Source organism: Sturnus vulgaris, chromosome Z (genome assembly GCF_052056855.1).
Source record: "Sturnus vulgaris isolate bStuVul1 chromosome Z, bStuVul1.hap1, whole genome shotgun sequence".
Taxonomy (NCBI): Eukaryota; Metazoa; Chordata; class Aves; order Passeriformes; family Sturnidae; genus Sturnus; species Sturnus vulgaris.
Genome location: NC_142283.1, coordinates 27,663,636 through 27,685,164, shown reverse-complemented (window position 1 = coordinate 27,685,164; position 21,529 = coordinate 27,663,636). Strand labels below are relative to the sequence as shown.

The 21,529-nt window shown below is 38.3% G+C and overlaps 1 protein-coding gene across 5 annotated transcripts in view; it reads right to left on the bottom strand.

The window, feature by feature from the left end:
- The window catches only part of MCTP1 (multiple C2 and transmembrane domain containing 1), a 222,866-nt gene that overhangs the window by 40,938 nt on the left and 160,399 nt on the right, over window positions 1-21,529 (bottom strand). For all 5 annotated transcript variants that reach the window (XR_015799421.1, XR_015799420.1, XR_015799422.1 and 2 more), the window contains exon 16: window positions 14,573-14,692. Coding sequence is in view for 2 of the 5 variants with exons in the window: in XM_088156368.1 (XP_088012494.1) it covers window positions 14,573-14,692 (120 nt within the window). In the remaining 3 variants the exon portion in view is untranslated. The remainder of the gene's footprint in view (window positions 1-14,572; window positions 14,693-21,529) is intronic.

The window sequence follows — 21,529 nt, the reverse complement described above, 5'->3', positions numbered from 1 at the left end:
CATTCAAGTTAACATGGAGACAATTAGTTGATCTGGAAATCTCTAAAATTGTTGTAGATGAGGGCACCTCACAGAAATCACTTGCATGACAATATCCATTCTAAATTATCCAAATAATAACACCTGAGATTCAGGTGTTTTTTTTTTTCCCCACATCTAAGGATCTCAAACTACTTTGCAAGCTTCTATAGAGAGGCAAAATGTTAACTTGTTCAAAGGGCATAAAAAGTCCTTTGAAATTGCTTGAATTATCAGTCTAAGCCCAGATTTACATTTCCTCCATTCAATTTTTTAATTCGAACGCACAACTAGTCTATGCTCTTTTTCTAGTTTAGCCATGCTATCAATTACATTTAGATTTGGAGTACTGAAATGTTTGGGAAGAAAAACAGACTTCAATTTTTGTAGCAAAATAAAATGCAATAAAAATGTGCCAATGCCCAAGATGCATAAATAATTATTTGAAGTATATGAAACATAGTCCATGCTTTCACTTGTCTTGAAATTGAAAAGAAAGGGTTAAAAGAAAAAAACCCCAAGAAACACAACCATTAAAACAATACGGATATGAGAATACAATTCATTAAAGCACCGAAACAAGTGTTTCAGAACTTGGCCACAAATTATAACAAGGAAAGTAGATTCTTCAGAGTCCTATGATATACATGAATTATTGGCACACTGAAGCCTTACAAAAGCTGTATATTGAAGTACAGTCTACTCCAGAACAAAGCAAGGTTGTTCAAGAAAGGTACTGTAGATCTGAACACAGGTTTCAGTTTAATATTTTATTAAGAATACAGTAGGAAGAAAACCCTACCATGGATTTTTTTAATCCTTTGATTCTGTCTCATTTCTATTCAAATAAAGTGCTCATGTGCCACTCTGTTTGGAATGAATACAGTAGTTATTTGGATCCTTATGTCAAACACTGCATCTGGAGGAGGTATAAGGGGGCGAGGGAGGGGATGGGGAAGGAAGGAGAGGAGAAAGAAGGTGGGGAAAAAAGCAAATAAAGATAAAATGCAATGTTACATTTATCTTAATAAACGTTCTGTGGAAAAAATCTTACATTGTCCTTAGAACATTCACTCTAAATGATGCCTTCTGATACCTTGTTTGAAATCAAGTAGTATTAATCAAACAACGGAAGGGCACTAGGGAAATCAGAAAGATCTAATGTAAGCAGTTAAAAGTGACATGACCTTCTGTAACATCACTTGTCACAGACTTATATGCCGCATACTGGTAGAAGGTCTTGAAAGAAATTGTTTCTTGGTACTGTCTCTTGAATGTAGTGCAAATACAGATGACATTTAAAAAAACACACATAGGTGGCCTCAAATACAACATGTAAGCTACTTCACAGCCAAAAGGTAAGGAGATGATGTTTAAATGTTGCAAAGTAAGACCCTTCCTCTGCAATACATCCCTATTAAAAGCTTTTAAATCAGAAGCAGCATGTAATCTAATTCCTGTGTACGGCCTGATCCAATATTCCTGATTCATTCCACCATCCTCAAGAAATGCAGGCCAGAAATACTGTACTCATAATCCATAACAGATTGGAGGACCACTGCTCTGTCACAGCAGATACCATACACCAGGTCACTAGAAGGAAGCACAACCATCACATTTGCACACCGAAGAAAACCTTAGCATTTGTGAGCTACAATGCAGTCTTCTGAGGAAACTGACATTAAATACAAACTGCATTTATTCTAAAGATCTACTGACTAACAAAGAAGATAGGATTTCTGAGAAAATAATTCACTTTGACTTTTAACCTCAAAACCTGCAAAGCAGAGCTGGATTCTAGTTACAGGCATGTTAAATCAAGGCCCTACAGCTGCAGAGGACTTAGAAATACCACTTGAATCTAAAGAATCTGTGGAAAAGTGACGCACTGAAACTTAACACCACTTCTAATGAAAGGTCCTTGTCTCCTAGCATCCATCTGCCGTTTCTCACACAGTGTGTGCAAACCATCATTAATTGTCTCTATTCTACATTTTTCAGCTGATCGAAAAGAAACACCTGCACAGAAGATACTCTGATGTCTTTACATGTTAATAATAACAGATATTTGCTCTGCACTGAGATGTAAAAAAAAGAAAAGGGAAAAAGAAAAAGGGCACTAACTCTGCAGATAGCCATGATGACTGTTACCTTAATACTTTAACATTGCCTCTCATTAGAACCTTCTCTATATCTGTTTAGATCTTACTTGATGTAGTCCTTGAAAGCTAGGTGGTTTCCAATAAAAACAAACCACTTTCTATGCCACGCATTATGATCTCAAAATATCTACAGACATTTGTATATTCATATATAAATATTAAAATTAGAAAAGAAATCAAAAGTTAGGATGAGATTTGGTTCCAAATTAAATGCAGTTTAGATCTGCAATTCATGTAGGACTGTTTGGATTGATATTCATATCGTTCTGACATGAAATGTACTGTAAGCCTGTGACCCATGCAACTCAGTGTATACCTGTAAATGTAATATAAAATCATGCAATTTGTATGGATTAAGAAGGATGCAGAAAACCACTTTCTCATATCATTTCTTGGTACTTAATTTGAAGGAAAGATATCCACTGTCCACAAGCGCACTACAGCAGCAGTTAGGTGCTCATCTTAACAAGATGTCTGCTTCTTTTATGGAATTGCCAAGGAGAAACTTCACAGGAGATACATCCTCATTAAAATGTCCAACTTCTGTACCACGTTTTTAAGGAATATACAAATCAAATGAACAGATTGTGATTTAGGAGTGCAGTACATCTGGATCCAATCAGATTTATACGTTTTGATCTTGGGGTATTCATCTGTAGTAATTATCAGAATAACTGAACAATAGATGTGAGAATTAGTGTGATAAGCTTCTCAGTAATATTGAATATATTGCAGTACAGAAGACAGGAGAATAAAAACAAAAGCATTAATACTTTTCTAACAAATTATTTTCTCGTTTTTACATGGGCACTCAAATTATGTCTTCTAACAGAATGCATTTTGTTAGCTTATTCTGGGAAGTGCTCATAATGTAATTTAGTCTGATTCTTAATAGGAAATGAGACTAATATGGCTATCAGAGCCTTTTGATGCATGCTGCTGATTACACAAGAGTTCTATAATGTCAACAACAGAATTTTTATTTACGTATAATACATTTCTTGGGAACATATATCAACAGTAAATACAGTTGATTATACAAGAACATGTAATCTTTTTGCTGTTGTCAGCTTTATATGCTCTCAATATTCAATTGCCAATATAGTTAAGAATAAGTAGTTCTTAACATTACAATAATACCATACCATTCCTCTAATTTTCTCTCAATATTTGGTTCTCATTTATTTTAGATTTCTCTTGTATTTACACAATGCACTGTAAACTGAATTATTTGAAGTATGTCTCCATCTAAAGGCTTCAATATGTACTGTACACTTGAAGTGTCAGATTTCTCAGAATGCTTAATTTTTAGTTCAGCAGAATAAAATAACTGAATTCTTTGCTTGGCTAAATATCAATTAAAGATTATGATGCAGGACTATTAAAAATAACACCCTCACAAAATATTGTGAACTAGAATTCTTAGACAGAACCTTATGATAAATTATCTTATAAAGAACACAACGTCTCATTATCTGGTTTTGTTCTTCTTATTTTATTTTTCAAATATATTGTTTCCGGATTCTAGGAGGACCAGATATGCCAGTAGAAGAGACATGCTTCTGTTATAAAATAGCATTTGTCCAAGTTATTTTAAGCCTATGGGTGTGCCACAGTCTATTACACTCAAATTTGAAGCTGACCAGCTTTTTGGTACACAATATTTATTTATATTTTTAGGTGAAAATGTATGTAATACACATATTATTGTAATTTCAAATAGGTATGTTTGCCCTGATATTTACATATTTCTATAAATACAGTAAAATCCCAAAGTTCTTAAAGTCTTGGCTTCATTAGAATGTGCTAAATTGATAGAAAAGCCAAACAAAAAAGAATAAAAATCTCACGTTACCGTGGGAATTTTTTCTAGAAACTAAAGTGATATTAGATTATATAGTACTGATTATTTATAATAGCCACTACAATCTTTCTGTGAATCTTGCTGCCATTTAAACCTTCAAGCAAATGCAAATGCAAAAAAAAATTCATTATAACAGTCTCACACAAAAAATGCTTCCTCCGTGCTGTGAACTTCAATTTTATTTTAGATGCCAGCAATATTGAAAGACTGTGGAAATAAAAAGTGGCTATATTTAAATGAAAAAACCAGTTGGTTTCTGACAGGAAAAAAAAAAATCAATTTTTAAAAGAATGCTGGAGATATTTAGGATGGGGTTTTGGTTTTGGCCTTTTCTCTTCAGGTGATTAAAACAAGCCAAAGCATTCCAATTCTGTAGCACATTTGGGTTTTGCAGCTGTTGCTGGGGTAAGAATAGGCACTTAAAGTTTTACCAAGGAGTTTACTACGTACTCTGCTACTGTATGAAAACCTGTGACACAGGGATTGTGACTGCAGCATGGACAGCCTCTTTCATCTGTAGCCCAGACAGCCACTTGCAGCACCATATTTTTCTGTTATGCTGCAGAAGAGAAATGCCTACCATCCAATGCAGATCTTTACACAGTGTACTGTGGGACTGTTGAAATAGTGCACAATGCATTTAAAATATTTATAGTACCAACATTTAGTTAAATAACCTTTATGTAAGATTTATGTGGATTTGTTCAAGTTTCATTTAATAGCAAATTATGAAGAGAAGGTTTCATAAAGATAATTCTCCATTTAAATGCAGCAGGCCACCAAATATTATGATGCAATCTAGAGCAAATTTGTCCAGCTTCAGTGATTATGTGCACTCATAAAAATTAGACTTGATCAACAAAATTTAAATACATGATTAAGCTGACATTTTCATGTTTCTTTTCTGATATATTAAAAGAAACCCCACCCTGTCTCATTGTGGACCACTACATTATATATTTATTTCCTGACTATATGGATCACATAGAAAAAGCCCAAAAATATCTGTGTGGAGACAACAATGATTCTTAGTGGACTAAGTAATATTCAGGCACATGTTGCCAGTAGTCTTCGTTCTTCGACAGCACTCACCCTGCCCACACAGACAGATTATGACCCATTTGCAAAAGCCCTTCTAAGTTATTTTACTGATAACAAATGAAGGCGAAGTTTATGATTACTTAGGAGCCAGATAATATAAGGAAAAATCAGTTCTGCACAATATTGAAAAAATTTTATAAAAACAATCATACTTTTACAATCATAAATCTGGCTGGCTTCACACACATATTGTTCTGTGGCTAACTTGTGTGCTCCCAGCAGCCCTCTTGCTTGGGGGGGTTTGTGGCTACTGCCATTGCTATCATACCAGAAGCAAAACTTCTCAGGGATGTACAGTCAGAAAGCAGACAAGATGTACTTGCTCACATGACAACATCCTTTTGTACCTTGTGCAAATGACAAACTCCAGACATTGTCTAGTTCGAATACAGGGGTAATGATGTTTATTATATTTTCCATTAATTCACAGCAAGAATTAAGTCTGCAGTTAAAAATCTCTGCAGATTTCCTGGCAGAATAGAATTTCTGGACTTGAAGCTCAAAACCCCAAAGTACCACACTGGCAAGGGATCTGAAGCATTTGGTGCTTCTCCTGTATTCATATGCACATGGAAGCCTTTGAATGTAAGGACCGTAAAGACTCAGTCTATACGACCATAAGATGAAGAAACAGAAAAAAACAAATTCCTGCTTTATTTACTTATTTGGTAATTCAGTTTTCAGCTTCTAGGAAAACAGCTGGGTAAAGCCAGGCACTTTCCTGTTAGAGTTTATTTATGCATTGAATGTACTGCAAAGTGGCACTCTCAGCCCCAAACAGGAGCAGCAACAAATCCACCTGTCAGTGCTCTGACAGACATGTTGCCTGGCTTCTAGAAGAAAGTTATAGAATTCTAATCAGAAAAGATCTCCTAGGTGCAAGTGAGCTGGGCTTCTATGATCAACTCAAGTTCATTCTGCTGACCGCATTTGCTTGAGTGAAGAAAGAATTCACTGAGATGGATATATTCAAAAACATCATTCTTCCCATTGTCACTTTGTTTTAGTTTTTAATTTGGTAATTTCCAGAACACACATGAAGATTTGAGTCCTCATATTGGAGGACTACAGAAAAGTACTCAGAGAGAACTGCTTAAAATCTTAAAATAAAAGGCTGCCTTTAACAAAATTATTTTTCTTCTATTCTCAAAATTTTATCCTAACACAGCTAGTTCTAACTTCTAATAGGAATATAGACATATAGATCATCAAAGTCTGCGTAGGAAAAAATCGACAATGAAATTAGAAGATGCCTTGTTGTCACTTTATGTAATTCTTAAAAGACAGATCTTATATATATTCTATTAAATTTAAAATATTAATAAATATGCATATATATATTTGCGAATATATATATTTTTTCAAATTAATAAAAAATTGTGCATGGCACATTAAATCCCAGCTGTTTAGCATAATTTGCTATGCAATTACATGTGCATCTCATAACTTCAAGAGGAAATAAACTACTTAAGATTTCCTTAAAGGTTTTAAGTATTAACCATCAATGCAAGACATGAAGTGATCAAACTTCTTCTCCATGTGAGTACATATGGCAGAAGAACATTCACAGTTACCCTCAGGGATGTGCACTATTCTTCTATTAAATATTAAATTGCTTGGAAAAAAATCCCTAACAGATAATAGACCAAAAGGATAGAAAGATTAGTATCTTCAGCTAAGAGAACATCAGAGTAGCAGAGGTTGGCAGGGCCATCCTGTCCTCCCCACTCAAGCAGACATCATCAAGCCCAACCTCCCTATTCACACAAGGTCCCTCTGAGCATGTTGCCAGAGCCCATGTCCTGAAAGGTCTTGAATATCTCCACAGATGAACACTTCACAACTTCTCATGGCAATCTGGCCCTGGTTGTGACCACAGTCACAATGAAAGTGCTTTTCTGTGTTCAGATGGATTTTCATGTATTTTGGTTTGTGGCCATTGATACTGTCCTGTGATGGAGTACCACTGAGAGGAGGCTGTGTCTCTCACCCACTCCTTTCAGCCAGTTATACACATCATCAAGAACCCTCCTCCATGCAGAACAGTACCAGCTTGCACAGCCTCTCCTTGTATGCCAGACGCTTTGATCCCTTCATCATCTTCCTTTTGCTGGAATGAAAAGCATCTCCCACTCCTCACCTTCCCAGCCTGTCCTGACTATAAAGCCAGTATACATATGCGGAGGCCGAAAGCCTCACAGCAAAAAGAGTCTGCTGCTCTCGCCTGGAGAGAATGCCCTTAGGCGCTCCCTCCTCATAGTGGTTACCCAAAGGTTGCTCCTGGCATGCCTACCTGTCCTATGTAAATTTGAGTGTACCCCATTGGCCCTTCCCCCTTTTACTGCCCCTGAGCCCTCAGTTCATTCGTTTGCTGCTCTACCTCGCCCCCTGACTTTCTTACATCAACCCTGCTCCCTCAGATCCCTTGAGCCAGTTCGTCCCTGGACCCCTTCAAGGAAGAAGAATAACGCTTCACCTTGGACCACCACACGTGGCTCCCGTCTCTTCCTCCTGTGCTGGCCGAAGTGGAGAGCTCACAAAAGAGCTGAAATCACTCTTGGCCCAGGAGCGAGCAAGGAGGACGTGCCTGTGCCCAGAGGACATCCTCCCCAGGACACTTCTCCAGAAGGCCACTGCACTCCACCACCATTCCAGGGCCCGCCGCGACAGCTGGCACCTGAGCAGGGACCCTCTTTTGGGGGTTTCTGGAGAAGCATCTCCTGCAACCTCAGCTGCAAGAATCAAGTCACTCTTAGGTGGTCGGCTCCCCAAGGAGGGCTCCTCATGTTCTAGCGAGAGCCATCTGTGGGGCGACTGGGACCTTCAGCAACACCTCAGAAGACCGGTGGATGGCCCAACAGCCCCCCAGCAGCGCTGCTTTGGCCAAGTGGGCTTTGGAAGGCCCAAAGAAAAGAGAGTGAGTTCACACTGGGGCCTCTTCTGTTCCTCTTTTTACTGCTGGGTGGGAGATAGGAGTTTTGAGGATGGGCAACAAATTGAGCTGTCCTAAGCTCAGCCCTCCTCAAAAGGATGTGTACTACCAAGTTGTGGGTACCCTTCTGGTGGGAAATTTTAAGTTTTCAAAGGGGGACCTCAAAAGATTTATTCATTGGGTTCTCAAACACTTTCCTAATACAGATCGGGATTCAGTTCATTTAAGTTCCTTTTGGGATAACCTGGGGAGAAAGTTATACAGTGTTCAGGCTAGTGGGTATCTTTCTGTTGCTAAGTTTTTCCCTTTGTTTCACTTTATCATAAAAGCTTTTGAGTTATCGGGGAATAGTTCAGGAAAAGTTTTGAGTCCCTTGTTTAAATCGCCTTCCCCTCTTTCCTCCTCCTGTGCTCCTGAACCCTCTTCCCTGTCTGAGGGCCGACTGGCAGGTGGTGATCGCTACGACATACAGGGCTGCCTCTGTCTCCCTGGCACCTCCCGATCCCCTCTCTCCCCTTGCCAGAGTGGCACTGGCCATGCCACTCTGGACCGATCCCTCAACCTCTTACCCATGTCCACCTGCCCAGTTCCTTTGCCTGTTAATACCCCACAAGATGGCGCCGGCAACGCAGCCAGGCCCACCATTTTGCCTCCTCCATACCCAAGTTTTCCTGCCCTATCACCCCAAAATGACCGCTTTCCTGTCTGTCCTCCGCCATTTCCCGTGCCCTCCATTGCACCTGGCTCCTCCTCCTTCCCTGCCTCAATGGTTGTAACCGCGTCGGGACCCTCTCCTTCCATTGGGAAACCCCTCCCTGTAGCGGACCTCATCCTCACATATATACACTGCATAACAGACACAACAGCAATTCCACCATGTCTCTGTGACTCTGTGACTGTGACTTCCTATATTGTACACACTAATGTACTTAATGTGCATGCTAATGTACTTACCTCAGACATGCTGGGTTCTCAGAGAGGGCATGAGAGACTTTTCCAGAGGCATTTCCTTATTTGTGTTCCTACACCTGGCCTGGGGGGCACATCTGTCTTGCTGGATTTGTTTTGAGGGCTCTTCTGGCCATTCACCCTGCACCCTTTTCTTGACAACTCAGACCACCAATTTTATCACAGGACAAGGAGAAATAGCTTCAAACTGACAGAAGACAGGTTTAGATACTGGGAAGAAATTCTTCATTGTGAGAGTAGGGAGGAACCGGAACAGATTGCCCAGAGAAGCTATGGGTGCTCTATCCCTGGTAGAATTCCAAGGCCAGGCTGCACTGGGCTTTGAGCTACCTGGTGGAAGGTGTTGCTCTGAAGGTCCCCTGCAAATCAAACTATTCTGTGAGTCATCACTTGAGGAATCACTTTTGTGAGTCACCATCACCTCCCTCATTTATTTTTAATGGTCTCCTAATCAGTTTGGACAGCCTTCTGGGAAAGAAGATTTTTGCCCCATGTGGTGAGGTGGATCTCTTCCTAGTAGTCTTCAATCCTCAAAAAGTATCCCCCAATTGTAAAAACCAAGTCCCTGCTGTCAGTAAGAGCTTTGCAACTGTTTATTGTCCTTCCAGATCTGTCCAGTCGTCCACAGACAGGATGGAGGAGGAAATGACTTGCTCTCCCTGTCTGCTACCTATTTGGTCATGGTAGAACAAGAACTTGAACTTATCACCAGAGGAGATCCAATGTGCTTGTTACAGCAGTTAAGCATTATAGACCAACAGAGAGAGACTGTCATATGTGGCTTTGACCCTTTGAGTCTTTACCCTTTCCTCCGGACTAGCTCAGATGTTAGGGTGAAGACTCCCAGATCCGCCACATGAACGTGAATAAAAGATAACAAAAGAGGTTCTTTCCCCCTGGCGAGGTTGCAGGGGTTTATTTCTTGTGGTTCCCCAGGAGCGAAAGGAGAGAAAAAGGGAAAGAGAGGGAAAGAGGGAGAAAGAGAGGGAGAAAGAGAGAAAGAGAGGGTGAAAGAGCGAGGGAAAGAGGGCGAGGTCAGGGGGCACAGGTCTTTTCTAGGGTCTGAAAGGGGGGTGGGAAGAAATTGGATCTCGGCCAGCTAGGTATGGCCAGGAGGGGAGAGGGACCAGACCACAGGACATTGCAGGGGTCACGGAATCTACCATTTCCAATGCATCTAGGGAGATGCAACAGTCATAGTTTATCCTAATTGTGGTAGCCAGGCTTATGTACACAGGGTTAAAATAATGATTCGTATCTATTCAACCTATTTAATTCTCCACATGACACACTCCAACCATACAGTCAACTGTTTCATCCCAGGGAAAGGAACAAGACCAGCTGGATAGTGGGAACATTTTAAATCACTCAGAGAGATTAGCTGACCATTCCTTAAGTTAGGCAGCTCTAGCAGGCAGACAGAACATTCAAAACATGGCTTAAAGTAAAAATGCACAAGTAATAAAAAACCAAAACCAAAATCAACAAATTTTTCCCCCATTAACTCCAAGCAGTTATAATGACTGTGACTTTTGATTAGAAATAGATGAAGACCCCAGACACCAGACAGGAGCACTGCTGTTTTCTCCTACAGCTAGCTACAAAGGTGAGGGGCTTTTTTTGGTATGTTTGAAATCATCTAAGTATTAAGCAGCTTCTGAAAAATACTGAAAATAAGCTATTAAAACCCACCATACTTTCTAGTTAGTTTGCTGTCCGACACCATGCCATGCTTTATTATGTGTAGCACTTCATGCTACTCCCCACCACACAGATCCAGTACAGGTGACAAGGAGCAGCAGGGAGTGGTGGCAAAAACACAGCAATTGTTGATACCTCTCCCACAGAGGATGTGAAAAACATGATGAAAAAAAGAGAAGAAAAAAAAATTCAGCCTAGTAAGATTCACTTAGTTCTAATCTTGTTTATTTAGGTGATTATGGTATAATATAACCACAGCAGCCGTGCTAAAAAATGAATTATTTTGTGAGGTCAGATACTTAGGAGTACGATTATAAAGAAGTGTAAATATCTTCGGAGAAAGCAGCAGGGTATACTTCAGGCAAAAATGTAACTGCAAAATCCAGAAGAAGGCATTAAGAATGCAATCTTAGTAATTTTTTCCTCATTTAATACTTGAAAGAAATACATATATGTGATTTTTACACCTGCCACATTACAGAAATTTATTTGTTTTAGTTTAGTTCAGAACTATCCACTAAATCTACATCTATCTACAGTCACATCAATGTTTAATGCAAGAGTTCTTATTTAATGAGAATGTATCTTTCAGAAATACAACTAATCTTGATCAAAATGTACAAAAGATAGGCAATCCAATGCTTCTTTTGGAAATTTGCATCAGTGTTGGACTGAACCACAATGATTCTACGAGTCCAACTGGATCCATGGAGACATAGTATACTGCTTCACCTCTGTTGGGCATTCCAATAAACTTATCTCCTAGTAGGAAATACGCTTGGGCTTCCCCCTTGCCTCAACCATATTCAAGAAAGGACTCGCATATATAACTCATTAGGAGTTGGAATAAATGGCAAAATAAATATACTTGCATTCAAACAAGAAGCACAACTTCATGTTGTAATCGCGGTACAGGTGAATTTCTCCATGAACAAATAAGTTTCAAACTACTTCAAAAATCCCCTGATGCCCAAGAGGAAAAAGCAAATGCTATCTTATCTAGAGAGACAGTCAAACAAGGATGAGTTAAGGCTGGTCTGTCTGCCCCCCTCAGTGATCACTAATCATTGACCTGTAGAAGAAGTGTGGTCCCTAGCACCTGGACTGATGAGGCAATTGACAAGTGTTTTCTCAAAGAGATATTACAATGGAAACCAACTCTTGAGCTGCTTTGCATGGTCCCAAATTTAAATATGTTCCATAGACATTAAACAAGTACACACCATATACAATTTTTACTTATTCTTGAGTAAGGTTAATCAGGTAAGAAAAGTTCACAAATATATTTATCTTTGTGTCTTATCATTAGCCTTAGGATTTCAATGTAACTTCTAAAGTTAGATGATATTTCTAAGATAAGTAGTCAATGATTTCACTGAGACACACAAGGAATCTCTGAAGACTTGGGAAGAGAAGCCAGATCACATGAATGCTGAAGCATTCTCTAGCTACTCTGAAGCACTGTTTAATTAATTCAGAAAAAAATTATACTCTGCATAGGAAAATGTAAGTATTTAAATGACTCCTAATGATACTGTGCTAATGTCCTGAGCTAAGTACTATTACTGAAGACTTGTGAGTTAATTAGAAAGGCTTACAATAAATCTGCAAATGACTTCACTCAAGGCAGATGCTCAAGATGATGATAACCAAACTAAAAGCATTAAAGCAATGTCATTAATGGCACAGATACCAAATATTTGGGATCAACATGGCTGCTTGATATTGGCTTGGTCTGAAGCACTCTCGGCAAGAGGAAAGTTCTAGAAGCAGCATTTGATATTCTTAACTGAGAGTCCATCACTAGCTTCAATAGTTTGTTAGAAAAGTTACATGACCAGATAATCTTCCCAAGCAGGTGGTATTTCAGAGAGAAATTAAATGTATTGCAGCTCACAAGTGAAACTTCTCCTTTCACCAGGGATTTCAGGTACTCATAAAATCTTCAGGTTGAGAAGCTTTAAGCATTTCAGCCATCAGGAGACAATGGGCTGTGTTTTAAGTATTGCATCTTTTAAATCTTGATCTTAGGCTTTTTCCATAAATGCAATCGCATTTAGGATTAGGGAATGCCTTTATCATTCCCACCCTTACTTTCATATGATCCTTGGAAACATAACAGTCCTAGTGATGTAGACAGGTAACAACAGTGTTGGGATCGGGGATGTGTGGGTTCTAATAATTGCAGTTGCTTGACTTTAGGAGATCACTCAGACTGGAAGGGATTTCCAAACTCCTGCTCAAAGCTGTGGGTCAACCATGAGGTCAGGTTCCTCAGAGCTTTACTCAGGTACTGGAAACTTCCTACAGCAACTGCAGTTTCCTGAGCAACCTCTTCTACTGCTTAACAATTCTCATGGCAAAAAAAGTTTTTCAGTCCGAACCTCTTTTGTTTCAAATGAAGCTTGTTGCCTCTTCGACCACTTGTGCAGTCTAGCTCCATCTTCTTGTTAACCTCCTTATAGGGTGTTCCAGTCACTAGAAGCCTTCTGTTCTCCAGGATCTTTCAAGTCCACTTCCTTCAGCTTCTCTTCAAGGGCTGGTTGATGAGGTCTTAAGCCCCTGATCATGTTGGTAGCCCTTCACTGAACTTGCTGAAGTTAATCAATGACTTTCTTGAACTGGCATGCCCCAAATTCTAGATGCATTCTGGCAAGTGCTGAGGAATGGAGACAACCACTGCCCTCAGTCCACTACCATGCTTCTGATTACCTCACTGTCTTGTAAGACCCTTAGGCCCAGTTCAGACAGCTGCTTTCAGACAACCAGTTTCCACTATGTATCACCACAACAGGTTTTTTCTCCCCAAGAGTAGGATTCTTCCTTCTGAATTTCATGGGGTTCCTATCAGGTTATTTATCCAACTCACTTAGATCCCTTTGAGTGGCAGATCCAGAGTGTCAAATGGTCCCACACACCTGATGTAACCCAAAAACTTTGTGGGAGTGCACTATCATCTCCTGGATGATGTACATCACCAGAAGAGACGTTAAACAGGACCTTGCTCTGTGGTAGTCCATTTGTTACTGACCTCCATTAACCACTGTCCTCAGAGACCAATTATCTAATCTATTTTGGCTTTTTCCCCTGCCCATTCAGATCATAAAGTAGTAGACAACATGCTGCTTTTGGGATACAAAAAGTACTACTAATGTGGAATCCATAAGGCTCAGCAGTACTTCATGCAAAATCCTTCATCTGTCTGGATGCTAGAAAATTTGCACAGCATAGGATACAACTTCAACTTTTAATATGTACTTCTGAAAACTGAAATAATTTTAATATTATGAATACATGCCAGTTATTAGTAAATACTTGCTGTATTATATCCCAACTACATATATTTAATTAAATTATGGCATTAAATGAGAAGAAAGTAAGAAAAGGCTAATATTGAGCTCAGTGAATATTGATGATGAATTGTGAAATACAGTGAAATGTGATACATTCTGAAACTATTAACAAACTGGAAAAAATTTAATTTTTAACTTCAACATGTGAAATAAAAAATGCAACATCAGGATTTAGCCATATAAAATAATTTTCAAAGAATTTGCCTTTTCCTCAACAATAAGCCTCTCTGCTCCCACACAAAACAGATTCTATAGATAGTACACATTCTATTATACTTTTACATGACATTTAAACAAAAACAGATGCACTCATTGGACAGCCAGAATAAAATTAAATTGCAGGTGGGAAAATTGTCCATCGAACATCGTGAAAGGAGGCATTTTGAAAAAGATGTCGTATTTAAGCCCAGTTTAAAAAATTTACCTAGTTAAATAAAAAGACATGCATGCCCTTGAAGTAGAGAAGACTTACTGTATCATGTTGCCTGTTATCTTTTCCTGATATGATCAAGAAGTAGTTCCATGCCAGCAGCAACAACAAAGCCAGTGGTATCATGTAGAGCTCAAAGTTCCAGACCACAAAAAGAAAAAGCTAGAAGACAGAACGGGACAAAAGTGATTGAAATCAGCATTACATTGAACTCTTATGCAGACTTAAGACCAATAAATCAAAACAATTCTAAAGAAATCCACCTCTCCTCAGACAGGAGGATTGTTCAACCACTTTGCTGACTCACACTTACCTGCACAATACAACTGCTACACTTCCTGATCCCTCCTACCTTAATTCTTGGAAAATAAAAATTGATGTGCTATCATCTAAGAGGAAAATAATACTTTTAAACAATTTTTAAACAATGCTCATAAAACATTTTAAACAATGCTCATACACAATGCTTTTTTCTGCTTTCATGAGTCATAGAATCATGGAACCACTTGGGTTGGAAGGGACTTAAAAGGCCACCTAGATCCATCTCCCTCGGCACAGGCAGGGACATCTTTCACTACACCAGACTGCTCAGAGGCTCGTCCAACCTGGCCTTGCACACTTCCAGGGATAGGGCATTCACAACTTCTCTGGGTAACCTGTTCCACTGTCACCACCCTCAACAATAAGGAATTTCTTCCTAATATCTAATTTAAACCTCTCCTCTTTCAGTTTAAAGCCATTGCCCCTTGTTGTATTACTACCCTTGTAAAAAAATCCCTCTCCATTATTCTTGTAGGTCACAGGGATGTGATTAATTTAAAGAAGACCTCAGCATGTTACTGAATCTGGTTTTAGCTTTGAAACAACCCTGTAGCAGTGTAAAGGTAGCAAAAGAGTTCATTAAAGATTAATTTAGAAAAAAGAACATGGACATTTCGTAGTGACATACAAACATGCAGAAGTAGCAATCAAAAGCCTTTTGCATGGAAAACTAGCAAAAAAATCACAGTAAAAGCTAAAATAATATTATTATTTTAATGAAAGTACAGTAAAATAGAACTGACCACAGACTTATCAAAAATGAGTGTAAAATAATGCTGAGAAGCCACCTAAGTCCGCCACTTTGAAAACTTTGATTAATTGCAGTGTTGGCTCAAAACAGCTCAAGTGCTCTGTGACCAGGGGCTACGAGATGCCTGGTTTGGTTACACCTAGAAATGTGTGCCTAAATAACTGGGGCTGCTCTTCAGCATGGGATCAACTTTGTGATCTCCTCACCAGAGAAACCTGTCCCCACTTCCAGCTCCATACACCACTGTCTGTTCCCTACTGATGCTGCTACAAAATGAATAGTTTACAGGAAAGAGCTAAAAATAATTGGACTCAGATGGATTCAAACCATTTTTACATCCAATTGTCCCTCTCAATGTACCCCCCCTTTCATTTAAGCCAGTTGTAGCCACAACCTAGTTTTGTTTTCTTCAATAAACAACAAAACAGTGAAGCACAACAGTAACAAAACAAGTGAAAGCAAATCATACCAAGTACCACAGCTGGATAAACATCCAAAAATCTTGAAATGCCTTTACATTCAAATAGTTAAGCTTTTGGATATTTCTACTTTTAATACCTTCTAAGAGGACTGAAGGTGGTGTGCTACAAAATTCGCAAACTTAAAGCAATGCCAATATCTAGGTAAACCAAAACAGAGCTCATTCTCCAAAATTAGTCATCAAAGATGTATATAAAGATGTAAGAATAAAATGAAGATTTTCATAGTCTTCTGCTAGATTTTTGTTTGGACTTAAAACAAAATGCTCTTATCAAATACAAGCATGTAGAAAGCAAAAAATAAATCAACATCTTGTGATCTCTCTCAAGATCAGCTAACTTACCTCACTCCTGTGCTTTCTACACTCTTTACTATATATATGCAAGTCTATGAAACCTCAAGACGAATATGATAATTACTGAAAGAACTGAAAAAGCAGTGTGTGTCAGACAAAAGCAAGGATATTGGCACTTCTAGAAGTTTTTTATTTGAAATAAAAATGCTTTTCAAAGGTTGTTTAGTTTAAAAGGAAATCTGTTAGATGTGGTAATGCATAAGAAGCTGTGCTGCTTTCAGCTAGGGTAGTGTTAATTTGTGCCTAGTAGCTGTTTTGCACTCAGAATGCAAATGGTGCTGATTACACACTGATGTTTTGGTTTTTTGCTAAGTTGTGTTTATCCAAAGTCAAGGACCTTTTTCAAATTGCCTCATGCTCTGACATTGGAATGTATTCAAAATAAACTGGAAGGCAGCACAGATGACTTGAACAGACCAAAGGGATATTTCCAAACCAGAGTGTCATGCCCAGGATATAAACTGGGAAGATTTACCCAGAAGGGTGGGTGATCTGGGTTCAGGAAGAGGAACCTGGCAAGGGTCAGTAGGCGGTGAGAAATTGCATTGCATTGTTTTGTTAGGGTTTCTTTTCCTTTTTATTATTATTTTTATGTACCATTATTATGGCATTTCACGTTACTTTCAATTATTAAATTCTTCTTATGTCAACATAGAAACTTTACTTCAATTCTCCTCCTCATTCCACCAGAATGTCGGTGAAGAGAGAAGGGGTTTGAGCAAGTGGCTGTGTGGTGTTTCATCTCCAGCTAGGCTTAAAACCACAACAGAAGCAAACAACATCTCATCGCATTCAAAAATTGTTCTGTGATCTTGCTGTCTATAAGACAGTGGTAAATTAGATATAACCAACTTATAGCAAATTTTGTCTCTCAGAAGAAAACCAAAATATCCTTGCAGCTTTAACCAAAGAAATACCCTGAGTCAATGGATACTCTGGAAGGGTGCTCTGGAGGTCAGCAAACATCACCAAATATCAGAAAAGTAAATATTAGAGATTACTTGTTGAGAAAAGGCAACACATACAGTTTTTCTTAGGGCCTTAGCTGAACTTTGGCTAAAAAGTGGTTAAGAAAACCAAGTACTATTTAAATGCTCTCCAGGCCTAGAGGAAAAAAGCCAACAATCTACACACAGTCTCAGGAGATATGGACCTGACTAGAGTCTGAGGAACATGGTCATCACATACTCTGTACTCCAGAATATTGATGCATTCTCATGCAAACGCTTCTTACTTAAAGTGTCTAAAGGCCAAATGACCTTCAAGGGCATTAGTTCTTTACAGTATTGGACTCAGAGGGCCAGTAAAACATATTAAGATATTACCTTTTTTCAAGTTGTATGGACATGCCATTCAAAAGTGTGGATATTACGCCTGTCATCTCCTGAAGATGATTTTGCTGACCTGCCACCTTAATTTCCATCTAGTCTGGCTGAATTTTAACCAGTTCCTCCTTTAAGGCAACTGTCTCAGCCAGGCATTACACAAACACTGCAACACAAATGAGATGTGTGCTGGGTAGAGCACCACAGTTATGGCCCTCTGACCTAAATGGCCTCATTATTCTTCCCAGATAAGAAATGCACTCATGAAATGTGTATGAGAGAAAACAAGCAGATTTCCTATCAGACAGAACTTTTAAGTAAACATGAGCAAACCCGAAGTCTGATGCAGAACAGCAAGAAAACTCCAGGACTCAGTTCTTATGGATAAAAGCCCTGATAGTTGAGGTGAAAAAGAAGTAAGTGATACATACAAACCTTCATGAAAGGTGGAGACGTAAACCAACATTTCATTAAGCAAGTATAGGCCAAAAAGTCCCAAACCCAAACCAAACCAGAAAAGCTAACAAATAAGTATAAAAGAACACTTCTGGGAGTTGCCCATATCTGTAAAGCATCTAGTGGACTGTATCAGGCATGATATCTTCCAAGAAAATAATGGCTGTCTGTGTAAAAAAAGGATGTTCATCACTAGTGAAACAAGCTTTTTATGAGATGAGTGTGAGTCTCAAAGGTTACAGTTTAATTCAACTGCCATTTTCTATACAGAAGAACATAAGGAAGGGTTTTTTTCATCTCTCCCATGAGATCAAAGTTTTCAGAATCACTGGCATGTGCTGGCCATTTACAACATCATATCCGTTTATACTCTTAGTGAGAGACACATGCATTAAATGATTGTTCAGAGAGACACATGACACCATCCCTAGTGTACAACACTTCAGAAAATAATTTAAGTTAGGATATTGAATAACCTATTCTTTTGCAAACTACAGTATATTTTAAAAAGAAATCTCATCCAAAATGATTAACACTTCCTACTGTTCAGAAGAAAAGCCTGCCCTTTCAGACTAGCAGCTGTGGATCATTAGCTTTTTAGTGATGAGATGTGTTTGATGAGTATTTTTCTTTCTAATTAAGAGACTAGATTCTCTATTTGACTGTCTTCTGACAGAAGTGAAGAGAAAGATTTCTGCCTATATGGAAAGGCCATATTCTACAGAATTTCAGATTTCTTTTAATCTACCTCCACCCAATCTCTTTTCATTTTTAACAAAATCCTGTTTGCACCCACAGACTTCACAGCATTAACCTCTGTTTTTCTCCACTTTTCTTCTTCTTTCCTTTTGCTTCTGTTTTGACTGCTAGCAGAGAAGAGCATGTAAAAAATAAAGGGGTATCCCACACAGGGTTCACTGACTTCATCCTCAGGTACAGGTGAGAGCAGAAGGCATGATGAAGGAGGGCTGCAAGAACTGCTGTTTGAAAGCTTTATGACAAAACTAGAAATGGTTCATTCCACAGAAATGCCCGAGTTCAGTGGACCAGATATTGGCACTGGGAGCACTCAGAGCCATGAGCTGTAATGTGTTGGGAGTAAGGTAAAACACAGACATTCCCACTGCCATTGTCTCACACAGGGCAGAACAGTCAAGCTGCAATCTCCTTCTCAAATTGTGTCTTTTCCTGATTATTTCACAGAACATCTTTACAGCCTCAATTACCTATTATCTATATCCTTGCCTTACATTTATAACCAATCTCTTGATTACCTTGGAAACACAGAAGTTGGCTGGACAGCACTTTGGTACAACCACAAACAGACAATGTCTACAGCTCCAAATACTGCACTACAATTACAGGAACTTCAATTTACCATTTAAGCTTAAAAGGACAATTTTATTACCTCAGGGTTTGTCCCTTGATGTATTCTCACAAGACTGGAAAGAATGAGAGAGAACTCATGTATCTGCTTGATACAGACTGTGTACCAAGTGCTGCAGGTTTTAAGGCTCCTGCATTGGTGTTTTATACTATGAAACACTGGCAAGTACTTTGTATTGTACTTTGGAGAGAAAATAGCTTCTTCCATTATGAAAGCAGTTAGTTCTAGCAATCACAGCTTCTCTGATCTTGTACAACAGTTTTATTAAAAAATTAGAAAGGAAGCATTTCTTTTAGCTGCAACAGATCTCAAATACACTAGCATTAATATAAACACTTACAGGAATCCACTCCAAATGCAGTGCCTTCATTCAGATAAGTCTGGAGGAAATATACCTTTTAAACCTACTCTAAAGCATACTACAGCAGTTTTTCTTATCAGTTTTACAATTTTAGTTCCAATTACCTGAGTGCTAGGAGGAGGTGCAGTATGAAAGATTTGAGTCTGAAACACATTATCTGTTACTCTGTTTTTCTGTACACATAAAAAAATTGACTTGCCAATAGTAAAAGCATGCAACGTGTAAAAAAGAAATACAGAAAAAACCATGTATATAATTCCCACTTGCTTTATTTTGACAGATTTTCAGTTCAACCTTGGAATAGTGTTTGTTCTCTTTTCTAAATGCCTGAGGTTTTGGGAGTCTAAGAAATGCAGAATAATTAGTATTTTTGATTCTCTAAGAACTTTTCCTTTATCTCAGAAACAAACATGGAACTGTTTGAATTGTCTCTCTCTTTGCTGGAATTAGAAGAACTGAGTTCACTGCAATTTAGATTTTTATTAGCATTCTTTCTATTTATTTCATGTAGAAATAGAAGAAAAGAGATATGTCCATGACAAATAAAACAAGAACTTAACAGAATGGATGAAGTATTAAGTAACACCAGTCCCAATGGGGCTTTTGATGTATTCTGATGTACTGAAAGACATATATTAGCACTTGTTAGAGCACTTGGGTCCTGTATCCAGAAGAACACACCAAAAGAAAATTTAATTAAATGATGGCATTAGATGAGGAGAAGAAAATAAGAAAAGGCTAATGTTAAGCTTAATGAATATTAATGATGAATTGTGAAAGACAGTAAAATGTGATACATTCTGAAACTGTTAACAAACTGGAATAATTCTAATCTTTAACTTCAATACATGAAATAAAAAATGCAACATAAGGACTTCCTAGGTAGGACATTTCTGGTCACAAGTTTTCCATGCTGTTAATCTGTACAACAAATCCAAGGTTTATTTAATCTCATTACTAAAGCAACAGTTTTGAAAACTAGATGTGACCCGCATGATCTGCATCAAACCACCCAGTTTGTCTGTGAAACACATTTACAGCCAGAAGAGCCTTTATGCTGATACTGCTATCCAATCACACCATAATGTATGTTGCATCTCTACAAGACTGTCAGCACCAACAAAATGTTCTATTTAAAATAATGAAAAATTTTATTTCTTTTTTTCCTTACAACAGATGTTTCAAAATAATTTTCCAGAAGTACCATGATCTTTCCTTTGAGAATATCAACAACTTCAAGAATGCAAACCTTAGAGTGCCACTTTAAACAGCACATGGATTACAGATATAAATTTTGTACTGCTGTAACAGTCGCTATTGTAACTAGTAACAAAAGTTAGGTGGAAATAAAAAATATACCACTCAAAAATATTTTAAAAATGTGGAATCCCTTGCGTCATTTTTTCCCCCTTCACTTAAGAGTTTCTGAGCTGCATTATTACATTTGTGTAGTTAATATCCAGGATAAAATTAATGGGCAAAATATAGTTCACTGAGGCAATTCCCATACATGCAGCCTCCTGCCAATCTGAGGGAATTTCAAGATGGATTTGTTCTGTCAGA